We start from the raw sequence: 1,424 nt of genomic DNA, 5'->3' as shown, positions 1-1,424 counted from the left end.
TACTTGATTGCGCTATAAAATGATACTGTGTGACTAGAAAGTGTTGAGCTGGTCATGTGGATAAAGGTAAAAGTATTCAGATGAGGGGAAAATCCCACAAAGACGTTTTAATCCGGACCATAAGCAGATTCATGTGACTCTGTCTCTCAGGTTGTTTTTCATGCTCTGCTTTGCACAGATTTGATCAGTATCTTTAAAAGGATTAGACAGTGTTCAAACAAAAGCAGCTGGAGAACCTAAAGCAGGCCTCAAAATATAGTTTAAGATTTAACGTTAAATGATCACGCTCTGGACTGACATTGTAATATATCTGTGAATAATTTTTTTTTTTCTTTAAGATTGCAGAGACCTGCTCACTGAGGCAGGACTGTATCCTTTAAGCTTCATCATGACCTCATATGTCTTAGTAATGCACTGTGACACCTCTTTTTTTTTTTTTCCTTTCTTTCAACCGAATCATGACCGATTCGCCTGGCGTGTGAGACGCTGCAGACACAGGAATGTGATATCCACTCAGCAGAATGAAGCAGGGATTTACCAAAGAATAAATTCTTAATAAATATGAAATATGAGCTGCTGCTGTCGTCGTTCATCTCTTTCAATTGTATCTTTGTCCGTCTTTTTTTGCCTCGCACGCTCTGGGTGTTTCCCCACACTTTTGGCTTGCAGTTGTAGTTTTCCCCTTGCGCTGTTTGTGCTGTTGCCCCGGTAACAGCTGTCATCCTGTTGTTTTTTTCTCTGCAACGGGGTGTCGTGTTTACGGGTTTGTGGAGGCAGAGAGAGCGGTTAACGTATAGCGGGAGAGAGATGATCCAAGACTTAGATAGACAAACATCTCAAGACGCAGTGCAGGGTTTGGTGGAGAAAGTTTATGAAAATGTTCTATTAGACGACTCAAATTGGCTGACTTTAGGCTTAAAGAAATTTTTTACCAAAGCATTTGTTTGACCTATTCTTTTTTTTTTTTTTTTTCTTTACAAGTACAAAGACAAATTAAGGAATTGAACACAAAATATAAAATAAAATGCCAGGCCTGTAGGATTCTACAGTAAATCTATTGGTAGAAAAACAAAAAAGCAGAAAGCAGATATAATGACAAACATTACAAATAAAAAATATTCAATAACCTATAATATTCAAATGTATTTACAGTTTTTTGTTTGTACTCTTGGAAATAGTGGATAAATCTCACCAAGTCAGAGGGAAGATCAGAGAAAAATGTATGTATTTTTTTATCTTAAAAAATTACAAACTAAAAGTGTTTCAAGTAACACGTTTTTATGGTAAACTGTCATGGCTACAATCTAGTGAATGCAAATAGATAAGAAAAACAATGACATAATTTACCGTTGTAAACAAGATACCTCCTGTATCTTGCTATGATCGAAGGTTTATTATTATGAGACGAATATGTTATTATTCTG

The 1,424-nt window shown here is 36.0% G+C and overlaps 1 protein-coding gene across 1 annotated transcript in view; it reads left to right on the top strand.

Annotated features, from left to right (window-relative positions):
- Positions 1–1,424, top strand: part of cnstb (consortin, connexin sorting protein b) — a 13,779-nt gene that overhangs the window by 6,794 nt on the left and 5,561 nt on the right. Inside the window, exon 5 of the mRNA XM_016679481.1 lies at positions 339–369. Within this exon, the coding sequence (XP_016534967.1) occupies positions 339–369 (31 nt within the window). The remainder of the gene's footprint in view (positions 1–338; positions 370–1,424) is intronic.

This window comes from Poecilia formosa, unplaced genomic scaffold, assembly GCF_000485575.1.
Source record: "Poecilia formosa unplaced genomic scaffold, Poecilia_formosa-5.1.2 Scaffold213, whole genome shotgun sequence".
In the NCBI taxonomy this organism is placed as follows: Eukaryota; Metazoa; Chordata; class Actinopteri; order Cyprinodontiformes; family Poeciliidae; genus Poecilia; species Poecilia formosa.
The sequence above is the reverse complement of the archived record's forward strand: the minus strand, read 5'-3'. Positions and strand labels throughout refer to the sequence as shown.